Here is a 24,338-nt window from a genome sequence, read left to right as displayed (position 1 = left end):
CCAGAATGACCTCAGCTGCTGAGGGCAGCCTCCCCGCAACCCTACTGTGACCCCATCAGTCCCTCAGCCCCTATCCCAGACCCAGACCTTCTATTCACTTGTAAAATTAAATTTGGCCTAAAATTGCCTCCATATAGTGAACAGTAATATAATTTAATACATAAATAAACCACAACCTAACTTAAACATACACAGAGAGAGAAGAAACTTCATTTGCATTTCTCAAAAGCCATAAAAATCACCTATTGAAAACAGCTTCTAAAAATATACCTATTGGGGAGGGGTGGTACTGGGGTTTGAATTCAGGGCATTACATTTGTTAGGCAGGCACTCTCCCGCTTGAGCCGCTCCACCAGCCCTGTTTTGTATTCGCAAGATATATATAAGGTCATGAACTATTTGCCCTAAGGCTCGCTTTGAACTTCAATCCTCCTGATCTCTGCTTCCTGAGTAGCTAGGATTACAGGCGTGAGTCACCGGCACCTGGCATACTTATTTTTTAAAAATGCTCAACATTACTAATCATCAAAGAAATGTAAATTAGCAGGCACCAGTGGCTCACGCCTGTAATCCTAGCTACTTAGGAGGCAGAGATCAGGAGGATCACAGTTCGAAGCCAGTCTGGGCAAACAGTTTGCAAAACTCTATCTCGGAAAAAAAAAAAAAATCACACACACAAAAAAAGGGCTGGTGGAGTGGCTCAAAAAAATATATATGTATGCAAAGAGAGCAAATGTTAGATATTCTCACCACAAAATAACTATGGGAGGTAATGGATTAGCTACATTTGACCACCTCACAACGGTTATATACTTAAAACATGATGTTCTACAAGATAAATAAAACGTCATCCACCCTTAACAAAGGGTCCTATGTTGTCCGTTAAACTAGGAAACTAAATTAATAGATAAATTGCAACCCGAGAGTACATACTTATGCGGAGTCATAGCCAATCACGGCAGCCTAGCTTTCGGCCAATCACAGGGTGCAAACTGCGTAGACATGTCCAAATAAGGCAAAAGGCTGTACGCTGTAACCAATCAGGTTGCTTCCATAGGTCGCGCGCTCTTTTTTTTTTTTTTTTTTTTTGGTCTATAAATTCTGCCCACCCACCTTGATGGGTAGAGCTTTCTCTGCTTGCTCAGGGTGATGCTGCGTTGTTCAAATAAACTGCTAAATTTAATTTGTCCAAAGTGTTTTCCATCCAAACACATCCTCACCGTGCAGGCCCTTCCAGGCCTTGACCCCAGCGAGCTGTAGCTCACCAAGAAACCGTTATTCTGTCTGCAGCGCCACGGAAGGCCATGCCCTGCAGGCGCTGGGCTAGACGGTAGTCAGGAGGTGGAATCCGGGGATGACCACTTTAAGGCATTCGCTAGGAGGCGCGTATCCCTGAGCCAGAAGCTGCCTGAGTCTCTCGCAGGGCGCTTGTCCCGGAGGGCCGGCGGGTGGGCGGAGCTCGCGCCCCACGCCACGTGGCTCAGCCAATGGGAGCGCGCGCTGCAGGGGTCGGCGGTCCGCGCCGCGGGTGCTGAAAACGCAAAGCGCGGGCGGCGGGCTCCGGGGGCGCGCCAGCGAACTTCTCGAGCTCGCGTCGCTGGCGTGCGCTGCCCCGCGGGCCCGAGCGCGCGCCTGACCACCACTGCTCCGCGGGTGCTGGGCATCCCAGGCCAGCGATGGTCCTTAGCCCAGCGGCAGCCGGGACCTCGGCCCTGGGCCCCACCCTGAGATACTTCACTTGGGAGGAGGTGGCGCGGCGCTCGGGGCGCGAGAAGGAGCGATGGCTAGTGATCGAGAGGAAGGTGTACAACATCAGCGAATTTGTCCGCCGGCACCCTGGGGGCTCCCGGGTCATTAGCCACTACGCGGGGCAGGATGCTACGGTGAGCGCCGTCTGGCGGGGACCCAGGAGGGGGCGGGGCCGGGCGACCGTGGCGGGAGACTGAGTGCACGCGAGACGAGAAATTTGGCACCCTGGGAGGAACTCCCACTGAGTCGGAGAAAAGCCAACAGGCGCCCTGTAGTCTGGTGTCCTGCAGACCTGGGATGCAGAGGCAGGAGAGAGGCTCAGAAGACTGAAATCCGGGGGGTGGGGAGGGAGGCCAGCAGGCGCACACAAAGAAAGGGCTGGTTGCGCACGGTGCATTTCCTCTGTAGCCCCAACCCGCTGTCTCCAGGGGCGGGCTGGATCCAGAGCTGGACGAGGAGGGAGGAGAGCGAGAATGTAGGACGCCCGGGGGAGGAAGGGGTCAATGGAGGGAGAAAGAGTCGTGGCCTGTCTCGAGACTGGAAGAGGGAAGTGCAGCCGCATCCGACCTGTTGTGCGGTGCCCCACTTGCGAGCCGAAGCGGGGAGGGAACAGGAGAGGAACCACTCTGGAGGATAAGATTGAAACAAAGAGCCCATCGCCTTGGGAACCCCTTGCAGGAAAGGGACAGCACTGGTCAGAGAGGGCCACCATGGGGCAGACGTACAGCGGGTATGGGAGCTGGGCGCTGAAGGTGGGGGCTCCTGCTTCGGCATACCCTTAGCGACGAATCCCGGAACTGCCCTTCAAATCGAGCAAGGGAGGTCACTTAGAGACGGGGAGTCTCTGACGGCAGAGCAGACAGCTGTTTGCATTCCTGGGTGGTAGGTACCTGGCAGGGTCGGGTCGCCTCTTGGACCTCGCGCGAGGTCTGAGTACTCCCGGGTCTTGGTCTTGCTACTTCTCTTTCTAGACTATGGGACCTCAGAGCCTCCCTTGGTGGGAGTGCGAGGTTGAGGCTGGGGGTTACCCTTTGGGACCCGAAAATTGGGGTGTTAGTTTTACCGCATTACCCCCTCAGCGGCCCTGGAACTGTGGCACAGTGGCATGATGCCCTACCCCCACCCACACCATCTCTACCCCCGCCCTGGCATTCCAGAACCATTCCGGGTTAAGTTGCGCTTGGGTTTAGATGCTGTGGGAGGTCCCGTCCCTCATTCAAACGCAGCCAGCCTCAGGGGCTGGAGCCTGTGCTGGTCACCCGGAGTGACCTCTGGAGTCCAGACAGCAGCATGCGCAGACCGCGCAGGATCCACCATCCCGGCTTCCTGTACAGTGTGATTTGGGACTGGGGACCTCGCAGCCAGGACAGCTAATTGGTCTGAATGTGTGGTGCCACTGTCTGCCTGGCCCCTCCTCGGCCACCACCCTTACATGGCAGCTTCTCCCATAGGACCTGGGGCTCTCCCACCCAGGGACATGAATATTGCCTCAGAGTTCCCCACCTTGCATAATGAAAATTAGCCATCCTGGGGCAGGGGGTGGTTAGAGAGCTGGGGGAAAGAGGGGTTCCTTCCCAGAAGAGCAGTAGAGGGAAGGAGAAATGCGAAATTTCTCCACCTTCAATATAGGGAGTCTTCCTCGCCAGTTTATGGAGAAGCTGGCTGAGAAAGGAGGGAATGTTGAAAGTCTAACAGAAAGAGAAGCCTCATAGCTCCACCTGTCCCTTCTGGCTCTACTCATCTATGTGAAATTCATGGGGCAAAAGCTGTCTGTAGACAAGAAGGCTAGCCCAGACAGGTCTTTCTGGGTAGCCCCCAGGGGATAGTTCCCACTCCTTGGTTAGCACTGATGTGATGGAAACCCAGATGCTTGGAGATCTTGAACTGTAGGCAGTAGGAAAGGCCTGAACGCTGTCCAAAGTTGGCTGGGGGGAGGGAGGTGGTCTCTACTTGAACTTGTGTGAAGCCTTCTTGCTGTCAGGAGGATGGCCTTTCTTATGAGCCCTTACCTTTCTGTCTTCTCCCCACACTTACAGGATCCCTTTGTGGCCTTCCACATTAACCAGGACCTTGTGAGGAAGTATATGAACTCTCTCCTGATTGGAGAGCTGTCTCCGGAGCAGCCCAGCTTTGAGCCCACCAAGCATGTGAGACCCTATTCATTGTTTGGAGACTTAGTTGTTGTGAAAGCCTAGATAGGATCACAGGTGACATCAGGAGTCTTGATGTCCCTGCCTGTGTTACCTAGTCATGAGAGTCCTGAACCCAACAAAGCAGGACTTTGGAAACTATGCTTTTCCCAAGGCTGACACCACCAATACTACCATCAGCACCATCCACATGAGACCTATAATAAACCCGTAATTTTCACACATTTACACATGAGAAAACCAAGGCTCAGAGTTAAGCAACACAGCCACGGATCAGACAGTAAATGGCAAAGCAGGGACCCAAATCAGATTTGCTTATCCATTGAGTATGAGCCCATCTTTAACGACTCCTTCTGTCATACTTCCTCATTATCATTGTATCTCTGTCTCGGATTGTGGACTTTCTGCAGGTACAACAGGTCCTTGAGCCTGAAAGGGCCTTTGTCTCCAGCAGGGTTGGGTTGTAACTGGGGAGAATTAACAACCTCATTCTTCCACAGAAAGAGCTAACTAATGAATTCCGGGAACTGCGGACCACAGTGGAGCGGATGGGGCTCCTGAAAGCCAACCACCTCTTCTTCCTGCTGCACCTGCTGCACATCTTGCTGCTGGATGTCGCTGCCTGGTTCACTCTTTGGATCTTTGGGACATCCTTTGTGCCCTTCCTCCTTTGTGCAGTGCTTCTCAGTACAGTTCAGGTGAGAGCCTCTGGCTGGTCATGTGCTATTCTTGGCATCCCTCAGAAAAGCTTTGTACACTTGAGAAGGCCAAGACTCCTGCCTGCAGATCTGAAGATATTCAGGAGAGTTTGTACAGAAAGAGCACATACATTCAAATTCCAGTGTCTATGGCTGTTAGCTGCTCACTGACCGTATGTACATCTTCATTTCTCTCTTGGCTTTCCAGCTCCTCTTTCCGGGATTCTCTTCTTCCTATAGAATTTGTTCTCTGAAACTTCAAGTTCAGGTTCTGCCACAGTCCAAGCATGCCAAGAACCAAGATGTTGGTTTTTCACCAGTGTTTGACTCCCTCCCCACCACTGACATTGTCCAACATGCTAATTAATCATGATTGGGCCCAATACTTGACTGTCAGAACCACTTGGCAAGCCTTCTTACTCATCTCTGAGACCTTTCTGTGTTCTGGATGTCAGTCCATCCTATGTCACAGCACTTTAGAACCAAGAAGGGAATGTGATTTGCTTCCACTCACATGTGAGTCAGTCACTGACCAGACTTAGGACCCAGGTTTCCTGATTCTTCTCGATAGGCTCACTTGGGGTAGTGAGACCATCACACTCCTGGATGGATGAAGGAAGAAGGAGAGGCTGAAGGGGCCGTTGAGGTCAGTGAGAGAAATGGGCTGGTGGGGCTGTTCTCACCGTTAACCTTTCTCTCCTAGGCCCAAGCTGGTTGGCTGCAGCATGACTTTGGGCACCTGTCGGTCTTTGGCACCTCTATGTGGAACCACCTGCTACATCATTTTGTGATTGGCCACCTGAAGGTCAATGGGATGGGAAGGGGTCTCTGAAACTCCAGTCAATAAAGGACTGCTTGGGGAGCGGGGAGGATGTGTGACACTAGGTTTTTATATATCCTCAATTCTTTGTAGGGGGCCCCTGCCAGCTGGTGGAACCACATGCACTTCCAGCACCATGCCAAGCCCAACTGCTTCCGAAAAGACCCAGACATCAACATGCATCCCCTCTTCTTCGCTTTGGGAAAGGTTCTTTCTGTGGAAGTGAGTGAAGGTGTCAATATTAAGGTCTTGGGGAATAGAAAGCAACCATTGCAGAGAGCTTTGGGGAAAACAGAAGGTTGTTGGTGTTGGTAAGACATAGGGGCTGCCCTGGCTGGGGCCCTTGTCTTTTGGAAGCTCTGGGCAGCAACAGACAGTAAACCATGGCTTCCCAGAACAGAATCACCCATCCCTTCTAGTGAGTTCTATCAGCAGATAGTTACTGTGTAAAAGTACCACATGTTGCAGTGGATCCAGAGGGTGACAGTAGGATGCTGTGCAAGCCCCTGCTCACCCTAGAAGCTGATGGATGACACCTACTCAGGGTATCATTTGACACCACCACTGCAGGCCGTCACCCCCAGTGCACTTAGTGTTTCTGTCTCTTACACTGGATATCCTGCTGTGTCAGTCTTCCCTGCTAATGGCGTTGATGATGCCCAGTGCGTGGAACATTCCTTCAATGAGTACAGCCACCTCTCCATATCCTTTACTTCTGCATCTGTGGATTTAGGCAACCATGGGTCAAAATATTCAGGAGAAAAAATTGCATCTGTACTGAACATGTGCAGACTGGTTTTTTTGTTTCTTTTTCCTAAATAGTACATAATAACTATTTACATAGCCTTTATATTTTATTAGGTATTATAAGTAATCTAAAGAGGATTTAAAGAATTCTAGGAAAGGGCTAGGGTGTAGCTCAGTGGTAAGAGGCTTGCCTAGCATGAGTTGAGATCCTAGGTTTGATGCCCAGCACTGCAAAAAAAAAAAAAAAAAAAAATCGAAGCCCCATGTCACCAACCTCACAAGACTACTCTAAAGTATATGGTGTCTATTACTTGCAAATACTATGCCACTTTATATAAGGAACTTGAGGGCTGGAGGTGTGGCTCAAGTGGTAGAGCACCTGCCTAGCTTGAGGCCCTAAGTCCAAACCCCAGCACTGCCACCAAAAAAAAAAAAAAAAAAAAAATCAGAATGCAGCTGCTGTTGGAAGAATGTCTGGGGCTAGAGATTTGGTAAGGTTTCGTCGTGAGCATGAGCAATAGAAGGTTCTGAATGGCCAGCAGAGTTCCTTGAAAAGTTAATTTAAAACCCTTTGTCCCTAGGCTCCATGCTGCAGTCAGAGTTCTGCCAAGTCCCCTCTCCCCACCTAATGACATTTCAGCTTGCCAGGTATTACACTGTTGTGGAACATGTTTCAGTTTCAGGCATGAGTTCAAGGTAGCCTGACCCTCCTCTCCCCTTTGGCCATGAGACATACTCTGGAAGAGATTTGGCAGCACTGGTTGTCCTGGAACAAAGCGCTCACAGCTTCAGTTTATGCTCCACTTGTCCCTAATGCTCTCATTTTCTCACTTCCTAAGCATCGACTTTTTTGGTTGTTACGGGTCCCGCTCTGTGTTAGGGTCAGTAGTGCACAGATAGTGGACCAGCCCTGGCCTCTCCTGGCTCCAGAGGCTGCTTTGAGGGCAGTGTAGATTACTTACTGAGAACAGCACCATGCTCTTAGCACTTCTTTTGTCACTACTTAGGGTTTAAAAGGAGAAGGGGCTTAGTGAAAGGAATCGTTTCCCACCACTGACTTTATTGCTTCCTGGGACGAGGGTCTTCAGGCAACTCCTGTCTGCAAACTTCAGGAATAGAGAATGATTGAGGAACCAAGGTAGTCTTCATCGCTTTTTCCTGCTAGGTACCTGTCGTGAATAGGCTGTAGGCTGCTTGGGGCTTGGTTTGGTCCCTCTGGGGACAGCTTAATTGGACAGTGATGCACTGGCTAACTCAGTGTATCTGTCCAGTGCCTCCCATTTCTGCTGGAGGACAGGGGGGGTGCAGGTGACACTTTCCCCCTAGCAGAACTCTTCTAACCCTGAGGGTCTAAACACAATGGAGCAAAGCTATTGGAATCATAATGGGGCCACTTCCCATAGCAGTTCCCCACCCATCCCACCAACCAAAAGTGGTGTTCTTCCTCTAGATTTCCCCTCAGTCAATGTGGCTCAGAGTGGGTTGACCCTCACCACCACATCCAATTCTTCAGCAAGCCTTATTTACCTGCCTCTAGAATATTTGCCAACTCCATCAAAATCTACAGCTCCATTGCCCCTTCTCTTGGAATATTAGCCCATTTTGGGTTGTTACAATAAAATGCTTGAAATTGGGTACTTTATGAAGAAAAGAGGTTTATTTAGATAACAGTCTGAGGGGCTAAAAGTCCAGGATCAGGTGGCTCCATCAATTTAAGAACAATCTTGTGGGGAGATAAGGTGGCCAGGCTTACTCTTTGTATAACGCTCTCCAAGGAACTAACAAAAATTACATTAATTTCATCTGAGGGTGATGCCCCCAGTGATCCATTTAACTTCCTGGTAAGATCCACCTCTTAAAAGGTCCCACCTCCTCATCACCACAGGGAGCACCAAACCTTCAAAGCAAGAATCCACGAAGGACAAACCACATCAAACCATAACATCTAGTCTGGTCACCTAGCCCCTCCCTAGTTTTCTTGAACATCAGAGCCTTTGTTCTGGCTGTTCTTTCTGCTTTAAATGTTCTTCCCCTGGGCTTTTGCCATTGTTAGTCTTTCTTATCATTCAGGTTGGAGTCAGGTGTCAGGGCCTAAAAGAGGCCAAATTTGACCACCTTTGCCAAATTGCTGCTTTTCTGACCTGTTTTCCTGTTTGTAAGTTGTTCTGAACTCTTATTTACAAGTTTATTAGCAGATTCCTTTTCTCAAGTTATAAGCTGCATGTGGACAGGAACTATACTGTTCGCCTCTGTTCCCTCAGCATGCAGAACAGTGGCTGGCAACATAGGCACTCCAATGCTTATTGAATGAATCCAGCCATGTAGAAAGAATGCTTCCTCTAGCTCAAGTGACCTGTGGACACAGTGGGTAGATGTGTGAGAGGAGGAGCCAGCATTCTGCTCTGGGTTGAGGGCTTCTACTGTGCCTTTGTGATTGAGTACCAGAATTAGGGCAAGAAATACAGAAGCCACCAAGTGAGGCAGCAGAGCAAACACGGGAGCCCATGCAAGGGGCTCTATGTTGATTGGTTGACATGGTGGTCCCAGCCTATCCCTTCAGCAGCTCAGCTTATAAAATAATCACCACCTGCTGGAGAAAACTTTGCCAGAAACTTCAGATTGACAGCTGTCAGTAGCCTTTCCACAAATATCTGCCAAACTTTGCTTAGCTTTCAAGAGATTTACATAAAGGTCATGTTGAAGTTAAGAGTCCAAAAGATTTTTATGGAGAAGATTAAGGGCTAGACATACAGGGAATGCTTACCCATGTACCGGCAGAATGGTTTTCCTTGGAGACTGATGTCCAGAGAGTACCAGATGGGTGACAGGAAGGGAAGGCCATGGGGCCTGGAAACTGTATGGTAGAGAATCTTTGGGTGAACATTAGGAGTTCAGAAGACCTGTAGACTTGGCATTGTGCACATTTCTGATAGGCCTCATGAGCTATGTCAGGTGACACTCCACAGATCACAGCAGCCCAAGCCTCTTGCTCTGGGTGCTGGGGTAAGACTGGGCCTGTAGCACTTCCCAGTAACACCAACAAGCTGAGGGGTCCTGCAGGCTTCTGGGCAGGAAAAAGCCCAGGTGCTGAGGAGGGGAATGGGTGACTGGTCTGTGAATGGTGACTGCTGACTTGTGTTTGCTTCACAGCTTGGAAAACAAAAGAAAAAGTACATGCCCTACAACCACCAGCACAAGTACTTCTTCCTGAGTAAGTGTCTTTAGCCACATGGGGAGCAGCCTTGGGAGGGGTTACTAAGGAGTGTGGCGGGTAGGTGGCTCACAACTACCCGGGAGTAGTTACCTTCTCCACTGAGCAACATCAGCAGGCTACTGTTTTGATTAGTCATTTGTGCAGGGGGCAAACTAGTTTCTCCTGTCCCACTCTTGCTTCCACCAGAAAACTGAGTAGTATGTGGAGGCCTCTTATTGGAGCTTTCAACCTTGCCTTAACCCTTGTCAAACAAAGATGAAAGTCAGTTAAGGTGATCTGGTGGGGCATGAGGAGCATGGCTGCTGAACAGAAGACATTTCTGTGGTCACTTAAGCCTTTCTGGGGCCTGCTATGTATCCCCTGCTTTCAAAGAGTGCTCCATAGTGCCCCAAATGTGAGCTTTAAAACTCCTTTAAAAGTTGGAAGTAGCTGGGCACCAGTGGCTCAGGGCTATAATCCCAGTTATTCAAGATGCAGAGATCAGGAGGATCACAGTTCGAAGCCAGCCCAGGCAAATAGTTCACAAGACCCTCTTGAAAAACCCTTCATAAAAAAGGGGGGGAGGTGCTGGTGGAGTGGCTCAAAGTGTACGCCCTGAGTTCAAACCCCAGTACAGCCAAAAAAAAAAGTTGGAAGGAATTTATCCTAACTGCTTATTACTAACTGTTCCTGCTTAGAGACAGCTGGATAGAAGGTAGAGCAGAATCTTCTCTAAGAAAGAATCGTAGAATCTGACGCACATCAGATTCAGAAGTGATGGACGGGCATTGCAGTGCAGGGTTGGAGGTGGCATCAGGTGCGCCTTTCAGCATGTGAAAGCTCAGGAGGGTCCACCCCAAAACGTTTTCCTGCCTCCTGACCTGCATGGTGGAGCAGCCATGAACATGCAGGTGATTGCAGGGGCAGAGCTGTGGCCCAGGCCACACAGGGAGTATTAGCAGTGCCCTTCTAAAGACGTGGGAGCAGAGCATGTTCCGTGCCTGGAGCTTGAGTTTCCCCTCCTACCCTCTTACATAGGAAAAGGGTGCTCCTTCCACCCTTTGCTCTCCCCTGCATCCTCTTGGAGAATTTGCCTTCTCCAAGCTTGCATTCATGCCCATCCTCAGTGCCTGCTGGCTTAGAGCCACTGGAGGAGTACTAAGGCAAGTGGAGAGGCAACAAGAGGGGATGGGCAGGGGCAGCTCTGTGTTGGGGGCTGTATCTCCATAGCAGTCCTTTTGTGACCCTCCTACAGCTCACATCTCCTTTTCCTCTCCAGTTGGGCCCCCAGCCTTGCTGCCGCTCTACTTCCAGTGGTATATTTTCTATTTTGTTATCCAGCGGAAGAAATGGGTGGTGAGTACCATACCCTAGGAGTCCTACATCCTGTGTTCTCTGGCACCCTGCAGAGGGAAGGGGGCTCTCCAGGTGAAACTGAGGCTGACTCTAGGTCCAGTTTAAAGCAAAATAATAAAACTAGGTGTAGTTGCTCTCTAGGTGGCACAAAATGATTTGAGCTCACCAGACAACCTGATTCCCAATGCCTGCTTTCATGCATCCAGTCTCCTGAGGTTCCCATGCTGGGCAGAAGGCCAGGGTGCCAGCAGGAAATGAATGGGGAAGAGGAGCCAGAGACACTCCTTACTTTCGGGGAATTATTGATGCAACAGAATGTGACTGATAGCAAAAAGAGGCACAGACAAAAGAGGTGCTGGGATCCCAAAAGGGGCCTGTGTCTGCTTTATGAAGTCACTTGTTCTAACTAGCTTCAGGACAGGCAGGATCTTGACAGGTAAAAGTAGGGCAGCAGAGAAACTGGGAGGTAAGGGGCAAGTTTGGCCACCAATGTGGGGGAGACTGGTGCTTTGTTCGCCAGGCAATTGGAATTGCCTTTAATAGAGCATTGGCACAGACTGAGTTATGGTATTGATTCATCTGACAGCATTTAGACAGGCTGGGGTGGAGCTGGAGGCAGGGAGACCATGTGCACCCCTGGGAAGGGGACAAGGGGTTCTCCAGAGTGACAACCCCTGGGGTACCACCAAGAACACAAGGAACAGTGGCACTAGATGGTGCAGGACAGATCCCAGAGAAGCTGAATGTAACAAGTGCCCAGGCCTGGGCAGGAGGATGGCTGCAGCAGGCGGAGCAGCGGGGGAAGGGAAGGGGTGGAAAAGCCACTCTGCTGTTCGCACTGCAGGACTTGGCCTGGATGGTCACCTTCTATGTCCGCATCTTCCTCACTTACATGCCGCTGCTGGGGCTGAAAGGCTTCCTGGGTCTTTTCTTCATTGTCAGGTAGTATCTGATGGGCAGAGGGGCTGGCAAAGGAAAGTACAGGTGCTGGTCTGGGGGCTGGGCTCAGGCAACAGAGGCTGCTGGGGAGTTGGCTTGGGAAGGTAGACAGGCTGGCGTGGCAACCTGAGGAGTAGGCAGTCTGGGCTCTGCCTGTACTGTTGGTGTCTGCATGCCACATCCAACAGGTTCCTGGAGAGCCACTGGTTTGTGTGGGTGACACAGATGAACCACATCCCCATGCACATCGATCATGACCGGAACAAGGACTGGGTCTCCACCCAGGTAAGGGACAGTCCCTCAAAAACCTGAGCGTGACACACTAACAAAAAGGGCAGATGGTGGACAGTAACTGCCCTTTTAGCTTGAGGCATCTCTTCTGCCACCATGTAAAGGGAATGACCAGGGATGGTCCTGCATGTCGTCCCTAGCTAGCCTGACTTAGAAAGGCTGAGCTGGCCTTTCTTCCAGGTCCAGGCAACATGCAACGTCCACCATTCTGCCTTCAATGACTGGTTCAGTGGGCACCTCAACTTCCAGATCGAGCACCAGTGAGTAGGGAGACCCAGAAAGCAGAGTCCTGGGGGACTTGGGGTGTGGGGGATGGAAGGGCAGAAGCTCCTGACTGTATTCTTCTGTTTTCCCTGAAGCCTCTTCCCCACAATGCCCCGACACAATTACCACAAAGCGGCGCCCCTGGTGCAGTCCCTATGTGCCAAGCATGGCATAGAGTACCAGTCCAAGCCCCTGCTCACAGCCTTTGCCGACATCGTCCAGTGAGTACTGGAGTCCAGGAAGTTGGCTGGAAGGAGGGAGAGAGCAAGGTGGTGGGAATGGAGGAGCAGGATCCTGGGTGAGGAGCCACAGGAAGGGCTCTTAGTTAGGAATGGAGGGCACCATGGCAAAGGCAGGACACTGTGTTGCCTGCGGCCAGGTCAGGCCCTGCTCTCTCTGGAGCTCCCTTCAGTGCCACAGCCCATGCCAGCTTCCACAGAAACAAAAGGAGAAAAGCCTTTAGGTGAAAGAAGAGCTGTGTCACAGGGCACAGCCCCACCTGTCTGTAAGGACCTTACTCGGCCATCTCTGGCAAGCTTTGCTCTGCCTGTCTCCCTCACTGATCCCTTCTGTTGTTCCTGCAGGTCACTGAAGGAGTCTGGGCAGCTCTGGCTGGATGCCTATCTTCACCAATAACAACAACTCCTCCCCCTCCATCTAGAAGAGGAAGAGGACAACTCTGGAGCCAAAGCAGAAAGGAACTTGTGGGGCAATGCTACTGATTCTCATGTTCCCAGGGGGGGTGGGCTAGGGGTCACAAAGGTTCACGTTTAGACATTCTCCTTTTGCCTTCTAGGTACAAATTGAAGATCCTAGGAGGGGTGGGGAGAAGTGCAAGCCTTGGACGGAGAGAAGGAACTGTGGGGGCAGGGATAGGAGTCTATTTTGTTGTTTCTACTTTGGTAGATGCAGAGTTGATAGATAAAAGGGGACTGGGAGAGGATCAGAAGAGGGGACCTACTGAGCCTAGCATCAAGCAGCAAATCACTAAAATTCATTCATATAGGGGGTGTTCATCTCACTGGGCCACGCGTCAAGTGACTCTACCCTCACTTGCTAACCTCAGAGCACTAAACCCTTGGAGCAAGATTTAGAAAGGAAGTACTCATGCATAGAATTACTGAGGCCTGGCCCAACTCCCTGCCTGGAGGCTCAGCTCACTGTCCAGGGCTGGGTGTGACCCATGCCTGAAACCATTTTCCAGCTTCAGAAGTAGGCAGGGCAAAGGCAAGGACTGTGGTTTTGTAGATAATTTGGCCTTGAGAGATCCTGGCAGCACAGATTTTGGTCTCGTATTCCATCCTCATTCCAGAGTGGACATTAGGTACTAGGTTCTTGCCAAGATGGCAAGACAGAGTTGCTGGCCATCAAAAATCCCTTTTGATTTCACCTCTGAACCATCCCTCAAGGAACAGAGAACTCCCAGGACTTGCTTGCTCCACAAGCAAGAGAATAAATGGGGTAAATTAGTCTTTCCTCCTCCCCAGAAAAAAATGGTTTCCTTTTGCTTCCCAACCTGTAATTCCAAGTTTAATAAAATAGCAGTTAGTAAGGCACAGGTGATCAAAGTTTCATTCATAAAGAATGTAAAGGATGATAAACAGAAACAGAACTTCTATCCCCTAAATTATGCCCCAGCATTATTTTTTAGTAGGAGCTGTGGGCTGAACTAATCATTTCACAGTTCTAAATCAGAAGTAGGAAGGTTAAGTATCATTGCTGCAGCCAAGAATCCCCCTTGGTCCACTCTTGTTCACTCAAGCATCTTATTCTGGAAACCACATAGGAATTTAGGATAACCTCTTACAAAGCATATCAATCTAATACTGAAATGCCATTTTTTAAATCTTCTAGTTTATAAAAGGTAAGAATGGTTTAACACCTATCCCCAGAGAGCAAACATAGGAATATGCCAGAAGAGTCTTAACTTAACTCCCAGGGCCAATCATAAGCATTCACACCCTCTTTCTTCCCAAATCCTTCAGTCCAGGTGAGGCAGTATTTCTTTGCCTGTTTAAAAGTCTACTCTAAGCATATTGACCATTTAGATACTGGAAAAGAACCTCAGCCTAGAAGGCAAAAAGCAGAGCCCAGGATAAGTTTGGGGATTATGGCAGGGGGTCACAATGAGGGTGGTAAGGCATGTTAGGATTTGGCATACAGTGGCTGGCAGGGTTATATAGAGGTTTGTCAAAACCAGGCAGGAAAGAGGTTGCAGAAAAGTTCAGGTCTGTTGAAATTTGGCCCTGAAGAACCTGGTTTAAAACAGGCTGAGTAGGGAAACTAGAAGCAGAAATGAACAGTTCCATTTTCATTGGTTCTCTCCCTCCAAAATAGTTGTTGATCTCTGCCATCTGGGGTATGTGGGTGGCATCACCAGCCTGTCAAGCCAACTGGCTTTGGGCCCAGGCCACCAGCCAGCAAATACCAGTGAGCTCTACTGTGCCAAGACCAGGTCTTCAAAGCACCTGAACCAGTGTGGCCTTTACCAGTGTGGTCTCATGTGGCCACAAGGGACACAAAGTAACAAAGGACTCAGAATATTACAGTAGTAAAATGGTTGATCTCAAATCCACTGACAGATGAGAAAACAGGATTCAAGAAGAAAAGTTGCAGAACATTCCAACAAACACTTTTTTTTTAGAATTCTGACTTATTTTTTGTTACTTTTACTTTTCAACTACCTGGCTATAGAGGTAATTTCTTTAATTTGGTCCAATGTCAGTGTCTTTTTGTGTGCCAGTGTTGTTACCACATTCCAATGAAGTAAAGCTAAAAAATAAAAGTTAATTTTGACCAAATAAAGGCTATTCATTTCATTAAAATGTCTGCACGGGTATATAAGATTTGCTGGTACCTCTGCTGTGAATTACTGTTCACCTGTGTGCTCCAACTTCTTTCTAAACATGATCAGTGCCAACTTGTATGAGCCTCCTGGCACAGCAAGGAACATGACTCCAAGGGACCCAGGCAAGGATAGCCATGGCAAGAAGCAAAACCAGGCCCTTCCTGTGACGCCCATATGTTCAGATGCTGAACTGACCAAATAACAAGGCTTCAAGGTATCACCACCTCCTCATTGTACTAACTCTTTTGTCCTTCAATTTTGAGTCATTTTTTTCCCTTTTCATTTTTAAGTTAGTTCCCAGAAGTCTTACTTGCCTATATCTCTGCAAGCACAATTCCTCCAAGCTAGGCTTCAGAGCAATGCCTCTTAACCAACCATCGTACTAAAACAGCTCTGCTGAGCAAAAACTGTTTGCAGGCAGAAGTGATTTTCTCCTGCAGGTTGTCCATATAAAGTTAGATTAACAAACTTCTAGGAGGAACAAGTGATTCAAATTTGAAAACCAATCATTCTACATACTTGACTACCACAGGGCACACAAGCCCTTAATTACAGCTACCGCACCAAGGTGATGACGTCTTGGCACTTCTAGGCCTCATCATCATTACTGCAGGTATAGAACCAAATCAAATTGCCTGAATCAGAAAATAAGATCAAGTTAAGTAAATTGTGTGGCTTGGTTCAATCTGGGAAGTCGGTTTCATTCATCAACTGCTGGAATAAAGCAGTGAACAAAACTAAGTTCGGGGTAGAATTTCATGTCTACGTCAATGGTTTTCATAGTCTCCTTGTTATGGGGCCATTGCTGAGACTATCTCGCCTGCTTCAACCAGAACTCTTACAGTCTTAGATGAACTCTTAGAAAATGGTTTTCTCCATTAAAACATTTGAAGACTAATGGTATTAGTCTGTTTCCCAATTAATCTGTTAAGGCATTTTCAACTTAAATTTTAGACAATTAACTTCAAATGCCAGTAATATTAAAGCTTAAAAAAATCAAACTCAAGAGGTATGGCTCAAGAGTAGAGTGCCTGCTTTGTAAGCATTAAGCCCTGAGTTCAAACCCCACCAAAATAAAAATAAACTCAAACTTTGAGGATTATAAAACACAAAGTTCAAATATTCATCTCTAGGAAACAAACCTAAATTTGACACCACAAAGGGAACAAGAGTGGCTTCTGAACAATAGCTTTCAGTTTACAAACTGACAAATTGGATGTTATGAAGTAGTTAAGCTAAATTGCAAGTTTTTTTTTTTTCCAAAGGAGCTCCTTTACCTCACACAGCATAGGTGAAACATGAGAAATCCATCCAATTTACTCAAACTCTTCTAGCAGCAAGATAAATTAAGCATCCTCCAAAGGCTAAAGGACTGAAGTGAGGCCACAGCTGGTATGGCTACTGTACGGAGTATGGTGCCACCTAGTGGTCACTCGTAAACCACCTGTCAAGCAGGTACAAAACCACCGTTACCTAATCCTTGAGCAGAGAGTACTAGGGGTATTTTAAATGTCCTCAAAGAATATGACATTCTTGTTACTTCTATAATTTTATTTTCTTTTCACATCTTTAAAATAAAAATAGCACATCCAAACCAATGTCTTACCCCAATCTCAATTCAGTCAAAAGGCCACATCATCAATCTTACTCCTCTGAATAACCACTGTAAAGACTCACTGCACAAGTTCAAGTTTCTGCCCACCTCACAACACAGCCAGTAGTCAGATCCGGCTGCCAACTGCAGAGACTGCTGTGCTCTGCTTGTCTCTTCTCTTGATAGCTCTTCTCATCCACCAGGCCTGGATCTTCCTGATGGCTATCTTTCAGGATGGGTATGAATGAACTAGAAAGAAAGCATAGTCATCATGTTCCACAGTCACTTCCCATCAGCCAGCAGCTGGCAAGTCAGGAAGTCATCTCTACACACTCATCTCCACCATTTAGCTCCCTCTTCTTTCTTCAAAACTTGATGTCATTTTATGTAACAATGGATCCAGTGTCCATTAACCTGCCTGAGAAGTGGCTTGAGCCTGAAATACTTTCCTGAGATTAAAAAAAAAGAAAAGAAAGCACCCCTGTAGCTTTCTTGCCATAAAATCAAGTAAAAAAGGAAAAGCAGTACTGAGAAGGGAAGCACTAGAAAAGCAATGGAATCTTCCCCCTTCCCGCCCCATGCTTCCAGGTGTGCTAGCTCTAGCACACCTAGAGATATCTAGCAGATATTCTGGGCTCAAGGAGGGACAATGGGGGGAAACACGTTTATTTTCCCCTTTTGAACTTCCCTGCTGCCCCAGTCTTTGCCTTCTTCTTAGCAGACCCTTTGGGTTCTGGCTCCTTGCGCTTAGCTGAAGAGAGAGAGCCAGTCACCTTGAAGAAATCGTCCAGGCGGCCCTGGGTGCTGCCTTGACGGCTCTTGCTCAGCCGCCTGACTCCATTGCGGATTCGCTCCTCAGAGAACTGCTTTTCGCCACACATGAACTTGACCAGCTCTTCTTCATTTGGCTCGCTCCACTTGAGCTCCACAGACTCTGGGTCCAGCACCTCGGGTTCCAGGAAGAGCTGCTGGGCCTCCTTGTGAAGCCAGTTTTCCGGTACAGGGTACTTGTTGGGGTCAAGCCTCCGCACAATCTCCTCGATGCTCTTGTGTTTCTGGATGAGGTCCACGGCCCGCTTGGGCCCAATGCCTCGGATACTCTCACAGTAGTCGCTACCCAGCAGGATGCACAGATCCACAAACTGCTCCTGGTTCAGACCCAGCTCCTGCAGAATCCGGCTCAGGTGGAATTCCTGGATGGGCAGCTTCTTGGCCTCACTGGCAGTCAGGTGTCGCATTAGTACAGGGCTGCCGAAGGTGAGGCAGTCCATGTCCTCAGTGGCTGCAGCGTAGACTTTGCCAGCCTTCACCAGGGCAGCACAGCTGGCCTCTGCCTCACTAGGTGCATCAAGGTATGGGATGCCCATGAGGCTCAGCAGATGTTTGCACTCATCATTGTGCTGCTTTGTGACTTTCACTAGCCGCTTCGTGAATTTTTCCACCTCTTCCTCTGCTCCAGCTGCTTGAGCCTGCTGCAGCTGCTTCTCGGCCTCAGCCCGCCGCTCACTGCGTTTGGCCAGCTCACCTGACTTCAGCTGTGGCGGTTTGCCGTCAAAGACATACACAGGCTTGATGCCATTCTCCACCATGCGGATGGTGCGGTAGAACATGCCCATCAGGTGGCTAGTGGTCTCCCCCTCCTCGTTCTGGAGCACATCCCCACCCTGACGAACAGCAATCAGGAACTGATAGATGCTCATGGAGGCATCAATGGCCACCTTGCGGCCAAAGTAGCTCTTGATGTCATTCTCTCGGATAGCACTGGGGGCCACATCAGCAATTAATTTGGCCAGGCCTTGAATTCCCATGGCAATGCAGAGGAGGGACAGCTAAAAAAATGAAAGATGGTAAGAGGAAACACTTTAAGGATACAAAAGGAGCAAGGGTTATGGTTGGTGCTAACTCACCAGCTTCATGTCCAGTCAAACACCAAAAAAGAGGCACAAGACAGCAGAGCAGAAAAGATGAACAAGACAAGATCCCTCATTCTCAAGAGAATTACAGTCTAGAAGAAGAGTTCACCCAGTTAACACTAAGGCTTACTAAGTATGAGAAACTTATCTGGATGCTTACAGGAATTAGACTGTTGATGTTCTTAAGAAACTTAAAGTTCTTAAGGATACGGCAATGGCATAATCCATCATACAAAAAAAAAGACTACAACAATGTCTACATCAAGGACCACGGAAGGCCACAGGAGAGTGCTTGTCTCAGCTGGAGGAGTCCAGGGATCATAATAGCAGAGCTGAGCCCCAAGAAACAGGCAAATAGCAGCTAAGCAAAGTTAGCTTCTAACTGACTTGTTGTTTCTTTGGAGAGTTCAGACTGATGACACAGCCTTGAAGAAGGACCAGCGGGCACCTTACCTGAATGGGTTCATGTAGCCATCTCACATGCTGCTTTCATTGCCTTTCAGCATTCCCCTTAACACATAAGAGTTTCCACTTTTATTAGTCTTTCTCTTTGTATTTTCTCTCCACCACTAAGACTGAAATGTGGACCCCACAGCTCCTACCCCACTCCAGGTCCTGATTTAATTAAGGACTGGCATGCTAGTCACTCAGCTCAGAATCGCACTTCTGTGGTTCGTGCTCTCTTATCAAACCTTTCCTAGGGAAGTGTTTCCCAAACCACCCTCACAACTTTTGCCACTCCAACTAAAATGAGAACTTTCATTCACTTAACATTTTCCTTAAATGGACTCAACTTAAAAAAAATAATAATAAAACTAAAATAAGGCCAGGCATGGTAATCCATGCATGGAGTCCCAGCTACCTGGGAGGCGAAGATGGGAGGATCACAGTTTAAGGCCAGGACAGGCCAAAAAAAAAAAAAAAAGTTGGCAAGACCCTACCTCAAAAACTAGCTAGGCACTGTGGTGCATGCCTGTGATCCTAGCTACTCAGGAGGCAGGCAGAAGGATCAAGGTCCTACACCAGTCCTGGGCAAAAAGCTTGAAATGAAACTCAAACTGAAAAATAAACTAAAGCAAAAAGGGCTGGGGGTTGGGGGGAGGTGACTGTGCTTGCCTAGCAAGCACAAGGCTCTGAGTACCACCACCACCACCACCAAGAAAAAGCCAACTAAAATAAGTGGAAAAAGAAAACCCATCTTGAGCAATAATGCCTGCATTCTATCATTCATATTTTAATGTGTTAAATGTACAACTTAACAAAAGGATTTTCTAATGTATAACTTAAAATCATCTTGCACCCACAATGATGGCAGGTGTCCACACTCTATTAGGCCTTCTAATTGTCTCCACACTTTGCTTCCTTCTCAGGGTTTTTTTCTGAAGCAAAAGTGACTATGCTTCTAATTTCTAATTAGAAATTTCTCCTTCTAAGTCCAAACACCTCAACATGGCACCAAGATCTTTCAAGCCCTGGTTCCCAAACAACTTTTGCAGTCTGGAAACTAGACAGGGTAGGATACGGATGACCTTTTCTCACCATTGCTCAATTAGTTGTGCCCTCCTCCCTCCATCCTGTCACCCCTCCCTTCACCATGCATCTTGTTTCAGTTCTCCTGTGAACAGCAGTGGCAAAAGCTCGGCAGCAGTGGCAAAAGCTCGGCCTTGAAACCGGGCAACAGTGGTTACCATCTGTGGAACAGTATTAAGTCACTGAAATTTGGTTTTCTCAGCAGCAAAAAAGAATGATAACTACGCCTGCCTTGCAGGATGCCTACAAAGGTGAACTGACACAAAGATGGGAAATTCTCCGCGCAACACCAGATGCTCTCTAAGTGTTCGCCATTCTGTCCTTTGGTTCAGGCCTCAAGCAGGCTGCTTTGCTAGGATATGTACAAAGAAGACAATGTCCTGTTAGCCGCTGACCTTTGGTGGCATTCAACAGACATAGACGGGAAAGGGGTCTAATCAAGTTAAGAGTCAAATGTTTCTTGTATAAGGCCTAGTAAAACTACACCACGACCCCATAAGGTGAAAGTATCCTCTTCCTGCAAGTGAAGGAAGAGGTTACGCTAATGGCCCAAAGCTCAGCAGAGCCAGACTGCATTTGAATCCCATGAGCTCCAGAGCCCGGCTCCCCACGACGCCCAGCACACAGCGGACCCCGAGACTATCGGAGACACCTCCCCTGGGGTCTCACCTGGTCTTTGGGGAGGAAAGCCTCGGCAGCTATCGCTGGGTCCGGTGGTGTCCAAGGCAGCCCCAAACCCTACTTCTCCGATCCACCGGGGGTAACTTCTTGCTGTGCCGCCTTCCAAAGCCCGCGCTGCCGTCACGTGACCTGCCCGCCGCGCAAAGCCACATGGGAAATGGGGTTCAGGGCCTGTCCGCTTAGTCAGTCGCCCTCACTACAGGCAGTCCTTCCGAGGAGAACAGACTCTTTCGGTGACCCTGCACTACCTTTCCCTACCGTCTGCCCCTGCTTCACCCACACCAGGCCCTCGCTGGTCCAGTTTCCGCTATACCCGGAACCTCAGGACTACAAGCCCCACAATGCCATTCGCGGGGGCACTTCCTCTTCCGGCTGAGCAAGGCGCTTGCTCCTGCCGACGTGTTCTTCCGGTGGCGGATCGGCAGCTAACCCTGTGTTGGGCGAAATGGTGAGAGGGTTGAGGGGAGTTCCCGACAGAAACAGGGCAGCTGATTGCCCGACCCGCACCGCGTTCTCTCGCGGAGTCCTCAGACGCCCGGGATCTTGGGGAGAAGGGATGATCCTGGAGCCCTTGGTTCCAATTAGGGGGTGGGAAAAGAAAGCCCCTTGCCCTGGTCTCGTCGGGCTAAGGTTTAGATCACATTGGGCTTATGATCTCGGTGATTATAAAGGTAAAGGGCGTGGGGTGCACGTTGAGTACTTTCGAACTTGTGTATCTATTACCAGTGATCCGTTATCTTATATGGAAAGTTAACGTCCCACTCTTATTCATCCTACAAGGTTCTGGGCACATGTCATTTCTTGGAGAAGCACTAGGGACTTCTCAGGCACTTGGCGGCTGTCTTCTGGGAGCGCCCACAGTCTGTGCAGACCTCTTGCCACGTTTCATTGGACTTCTTTGTTATCTGCCACGCCTCCTAGTGACCACTATCTGACGTGCATCTAGCTCTGGGATGATGTCTATTCATCTTTGTATTCCCAGTGCTAAACACGGGGCCTGCAATTGGAGGCTCAATAAATGGCAGCAATTGTTTTTATCGGTTTTAGGGGGGGTGAGAGGGGCATAATTGTTTACTGAATTGAATTCCTGTGTCTCTTAGAACAATGGGGTCCGTTTACTTCTCTAGAGTTGTTATGTTCTGGATTTTAGAAGCATTGGCTGGTGGTTGACAATGGAAGTTTTAACATTTGTACAGAACTTCAAGCGTACAGCCCTCTTTCACAGGCATTATCTCATAATCAGCTCTGCAACCTTAGGAAGGAAACAAACACCTATTGAGCAAAAACTCTATGCCAAGCACTGGACTAGATGTGCCATCATTCATCATCTCTTAAACAGATATTAATACAGCCACTTTACTCAGAATCAGATGATTCAGTAGAGCTAGAATTTTAACTGATAGCTTCTGCTGGTACATCCTGAGATACCATAATAATGTAGTGAGAATTAGAAGTTGAGATCTGGGTACCAGTCAGTAGAGCTAGAATTTTAACTGATAGCTTCTGCTGGTACATCCTGAGATTCCATAATAATGTAGTGATAATTAGAAGTTGAGATCTGGGTACCAGTCTAGGCTCTGGTAGCAGGAATAAGTAACTTGCAGTCTGTAGACACAGGTTCAGAATTTAGAGGCAAGTTTGTTCTTTTGTGGCTTTCCCAGGTAGAGTCCATACCTTCCAAACATTTTCATACTGGACATTAGCCTTAGAAATTGCTGAGGACCATTGATCGGCAGCTAATCACCTTCTGTGTCACAGCCAATGACTCTCAGCTGCCCCTCTTGTCCCATATTGAAGAGAAAGTGCCATCTCTGTTTTAAGATAACAGTTGTATTTGTCATTCTTGTAATGAATCACTTAATGTTGGTTCTGAAGGATTTTCACACTTCTCAGGCTGAAATGGGCCTCTGGCAATCACAGCAGCTCAAGACTGCTCCAGAGTCTCCCACGGCTGAAATCATGGAATTTTGTGACTGCTGTGATCTCATACCCTCCCTTAGGAGCTCGAGGCTATGAGCAGATACACCAGTCCAGTCAACCCGGCTGTCTTCCCCCATCTGACTGTGGTGCTTCTGGCCATTGGCATGTTCTTCACCGCCTGGTTCTTCGTGTATCCTTTTACTGAGCAGCCAGTGAGCCAGAATTAGTGATGTGGGAATCCACCCAGTCCGTGCAACCCTGCTAGTTTTTTACATTGTGGCAGGGATGGGAGAAAGCAAGGAGAAGGCTGGTGATGCCCAAGGGCAGGTCTTGGCCTTATTTTCCAAGTTCAGATGGCCCAATGTGCTCTTCTGACTTTTAGGACAGAGTGCTGAGGGCCTGGCCGAAGTGGAGGCTGAGGTTAGGGGAAGTGAGCTTGGAATAAAGAAGGGTATACTTAGGAGTCAGGAGGTCTGAAGGCTAGTATGAGCTGTGTGACCTAGGGCAAGTGACAGCTCCTCTAGGTCTTAATTTCTTCATGGGTGGTACAGGGATAGTATAGACCACCAGAGCCCAAGTCATCTCTTGGGCCCCTCTGGCTGCACCAAGCCAGACAAGTTTCCCAAAAAGCCCTCAGCCTTTACTTTTCTGCCTTGAGTGAAGCTGGACAGCTCCATGCACTTGGCAGCCCATCCCTGTTTCTCCTTAACAGTCCTGCCCAGTTACGAGGTCACCTCCACCAAGTACACACGGGATATCTACAAAGAGCTCCTCATCTCCTTGGTGGCCTCACTCTTCATGGGCTTTGGAGTTCTCTTCCTCCTGCTCTGGGTTGGCATCTATGTATGAGCTACCAAAGGTAAGAGCTGTGATAGGTTAATAGGCTTGAAACTCAAAGCCTGGAGAAGCCTCCCACAGCCACATCAGTGGGTCCTAAGGCTCTTACCTACAAGATCCTGTGGTTCAAGGTCCAGACTCACTGGGATGGATAGGGACACTGGGCATATAGGCCTCGTCTCCTGCCTCTCATGGGGATTGAGCCAAGTATGACCTACTTTGTCAGTTCTCAGTTCTCCACACTGCCCAAGGCTCCAATCTGATTTTGGAGTATCCTAGGTAGAGAGGTGAGTGAGGGCTTCCTGTGGCTTTACATTTGCATTCTTAAAAGTTATACACCAATGACCTGGAAAGGATCTGGGACTTAAAACTTGATACAGATAACCCACCAAACAGGTCACCAAGAATTGGCTCTGGTGACTCATACTCAGAGGCATGTGCCTATCAGCCCTTGTCCAAGGAGCATGGGGTTTCAGGGAGAAGAAGTGGAAGAAAAGGTCATTGATCTCATTTTGATACCCCTGTCCTCTTTCAGGTATCCGCCAGATGGCATCACTGAATTCCTTGCTTTTGTAACTTAATTTTTTTTACTACTGCTAGAAGTGTCCCACCTGCTGCTCACAATAAAAGCAGATGTGTGACAGCCCTGTCTTGTGTCCATTCTGCTTGGGTGGGGTGGTGCTAGGACCTGTGTGACTATCCCAATCCCACCTTTCCCATTTCTCACCTGCCTTCCACATGGTTCCACTGCTGGGAACCTTCTTCCTATCCATGGAGTGAGGGCTGTGTGATAGGTATCTGGTCATTG

The 24,338-nt window shown here is 48.6% G+C and overlaps 3 protein-coding genes and 1 long non-coding RNA gene across 6 annotated transcripts in view; 2 read left to right on the top strand and 2 right to left on the bottom strand.

Annotated features, from left to right (window-relative positions):
- Positions 1-1,460, bottom strand: part of LOC141413835 (uncharacterized) — a 60,859-nt gene extending 59,399 nt beyond the window's left edge. Inside the window, exon 1 of the long non-coding RNA XR_012438769.1 lies at positions 1,114-1,460. This is a non-coding gene — a long non-coding RNA (uncharacterized lncRNA). The remainder of the gene's footprint in view (positions 1-1,113) is intronic.
- Positions 1,461-1,533: 73 nt separating this feature from the next.
- Positions 1,534-15,012, top strand: Fads1 (fatty acid desaturase 1). 2 transcript variants are annotated; one of them, XM_020162494.2, is made up of 12 exons: positions 1,534-1,883; positions 3,786-3,896; positions 4,400-4,597; positions 5,301-5,402; positions 5,511-5,639; positions 9,315-9,375; positions 10,637-10,713; positions 11,558-11,655; positions 11,841-11,937; positions 12,124-12,203; positions 12,303-12,428; positions 12,792-15,012. In XM_020162494.2, exons 1-12 carry the CDS (start codon positions 1,677-1,679, stop codon positions 12,841-12,843), a joined length of 1,338 nt encoding a protein of 445 aa, XP_020018083.1. In that variant the 5' UTR covers positions 1,534-1,676; the 3' UTR covers positions 12,844-15,012. The 2 variants fall into 2 exon arrangements, with proteins under 2 accessions (XP_020018083.1, XP_073903126.1); XM_074047025.1 differs by lacking the exon at positions 1,534-1,883 and adding an exon at positions 2,139-2,631.
- Fen1 (flap structure-specific endonuclease 1) lies at positions 13,848-21,089 on the bottom strand. The gene is made up of 2 exons (XM_020162611.2): positions 20,762-21,089; positions 13,848-18,478 (listed from the first exon to the last, which is right to left on the bottom strand). Exon 2 carries the CDS (start codon positions 18,455-18,457, stop codon positions 17,315-17,317), a length of 1,143 nt encoding a protein of 380 aa, XP_020018200.1. The 5' UTR covers positions 18,458-18,478; positions 20,762-21,089; the 3' UTR covers positions 13,848-17,314.
- Positions 21,078-24,173, top strand: Tmem258 (transmembrane protein 258). Of its 2 annotated transcripts, none has more exons than XM_020162733.2 (4): positions 21,078-21,221; positions 22,774-22,883; positions 23,416-23,552; positions 24,066-24,173. In XM_020162733.2, exons 1-3 carry the CDS (start codon positions 21,219-21,221, stop codon positions 23,540-23,542), a joined length of 240 nt encoding a protein of 79 aa, XP_020018322.1. In that variant the 5' UTR covers positions 21,078-21,218; the 3' UTR covers positions 23,543-23,552; positions 24,066-24,173. The 2 variants fall into 2 exon arrangements, with proteins under 2 accessions (XP_020018322.1, XP_073903152.1); XM_074047051.1 differs by having other exon boundaries at positions 21,150-21,221; positions 22,667-22,883.
- The last annotated feature ends 165 nt before the right edge of the window (positions 24,174-24,338 follow it).

Source organism: Castor canadensis, chromosome 1, assembly GCF_047511655.1.
Source record: "Castor canadensis chromosome 1, mCasCan1.hap1v2, whole genome shotgun sequence".
Classification (NCBI taxonomy): Eukaryota; Metazoa; Chordata; class Mammalia; order Rodentia; family Castoridae; genus Castor; species Castor canadensis.
The sequence above is the reverse complement of the archived record's forward strand: the minus strand, read 5'-3'. Positions and strand labels throughout refer to the sequence as shown.